Source organism: Papilio xuthus, unplaced genomic scaffold (genome assembly GCF_000836235.2).
Source record: "Papilio xuthus unplaced genomic scaffold, Pxut_1.1 DF826949.1, whole genome shotgun sequence".
NCBI lineage: Eukaryota > Metazoa > Arthropoda > Insecta > Lepidoptera > Papilionidae > Papilio > Papilio xuthus.
Window position 1 is genome coordinate 53,936 of NW_013531700.1, and position 2,016 is coordinate 55,951.

Genomic DNA, 2,016 nt, shown 5'->3' on the forward strand with positions numbered 1-2,016 from the left:
CCTAGCTTCAGCGGCATATTAGTAGTGGCTACTTTTTGAACGCTGTTCGTCGCTATCTTGCCCTGAATATTAGCCGAACCAATTTTCAAAGGAACCGCGTTTCCAGCTAGTTTCACGGGCATATTTCCTGCACCCAGCTTGACCGGCACTCCGGCGCTCGAGCCAGTTTTGACTTGGACAAAGCGTGGAGTTCCCGCGCCGCCAGCGCTCGTACCCAGTACGATCTGTGCATTCGACTGTGCGGTCGACACTCGCACCGTGCCCGGCGTACCCACGCCGCTCACTATCCTCGTAACACCTTGCGGTGTCACGGCCGCCACTTTAATCTGTTGCGATGACCCGGCAGCCGGGGACTTGACTACCGTCTTGGTTTGATATGAGGTTTGCTTTAAAGTGGGAGTGTTGGTTGAAATTTTGACGGCAGCAGACTGCGCGGGAACTTTGATAGCACCAGAAACGATCTTTTGAGGCGTAGATGCAACAGGCCCAGAAGCAGGCGCTGGTGATACTGCGGCTGCCACTGGTCGCACCTGCCGCAACTCAACAGGGGTGGGGGGCAAGCCGGTCGCGACCGGTGATATGAGTCCGAAAGCTTTGGCGGCGTCAGGTTGTGAGGCTACAGGAGAAGCAGGTGGAGGAGCAGATACTGGTTCTGCTGCCGTGGGGAACCGAGCAGGTGTTATTTTGCCACATTTTTGAACTTGAAGAAGATAGGTAGTGACAGTGCTCATTCCTGGCCAGCAGAGTTCCAGTGAAGTAGTGCCAGCACGCACAAGTGCCACCCTGCCTGCTTGAGGAGGCACACCCACCTCTAAATACCACAAGTCTTTGCAGCAAATTTGGTTATTCCAAGTTTTTCTATATCCATCTCTTCCTGACCATATGTATAGCCTTGTCTGTATGGCCACAGCGCTGTGTCCGGCGCGCGCCCGAGGTACACAATCCTCAAACTTATCCAAAGCTATATTGTCCCATGTCATGGTTTCAAGGTTAAGGGAAGCAAGTGTATTTGTACATTTCCATTCCTTTTCATGGGTGGCAAGTTTTGATTCATCAGGGACGAGTGGCACCCAACCACCATATACATACATATGATGTCCAATAACTGTAGCAGTATGTAGTGACCGGGGCAATGGTGCGGGGCCACCCAACTCGGGCCGAGACCAAGACATGCTATCTACATCAAGAACCCACAAATCTCCTAGACGTGAACCACTCATTCCCCCATATATTATTAATGAAGACTTTCCAGTATTCTTGTCAGTATATGCTACACCACTGTGTGACTCCCGGGGTGGTGGTGATTGACAATAAGTTAATGGTATATCCCAAACAGTCATTGATGAACTCGGGTATAATTCAAGTGTGTACAAATCATTCAAATATCTCGGAATATTATTTTTAGGATCATCACTTTCATTAGCCAAGCCACCAAATAAGTAGACTTTACCATTCAATAAAGTAAAGCTATGACCAAGCCTGGGGCATGGCGGCAGTCCTTGTTTGGGAGGAAGGGGTTTAAGACGTTTCCATTCCCACCTGGAAGCTTGAAGTTCGTATAGGTCATTGGAATACTTGCCGTACTCCACCATGCCGCCAAAAACCAGAAGACGGGTCCCATCTACGACGAAACCGTAGGCAGCACAGCCGGGGGGCACTTCCCCTTTGGTGACAGGAACGAACCATTGATTTGTTGAAGTGTTGAAGACATGAAGCTCATGAACGATCCCTTCATTTCCGCCGCCGAATACAATCATCAAATCTTTAATAGCAACCGCGCGATGACCATGGCGGGGACGTGGTTGGGGCCCGCTAGGATTGTACACTTTTTGCCACTTAAGTACAGCGTTTTCCTTCATTTTTACTACACATTTGTCACAAAAAGCTTAACACCGTATGTATCGCTTTGGATGCGTATCTATTGCATAGACAATGAGAAACGTCGTAAATAAGCTTCGGAGAAAATATTCAGGTTAGTAGCAGTTCCATAACACAATTAGCTGCAACTTTCTCGCT

The 2,016-nt window shown here is 49.0% G+C and overlaps 1 protein-coding gene across 1 annotated transcript in view; it reads right to left on the bottom strand.

Annotated features, from left to right (window-relative positions):
• The window catches only part of Hcf (Host cell factor), a 3,640-nt gene extending 1,624 nt beyond the window's left edge, over positions 1-2,016 (bottom strand). Inside the window, exon 1 of the mRNA XM_013315908.1 lies at positions 7-2,016. Within this exon, the coding sequence (XP_013171362.1) occupies positions 7-1,859 (1,853 nt within the window). The 5' untranslated portion in view covers positions 1,860-2,016. The remainder of the gene's footprint in view (positions 1-6) is intronic.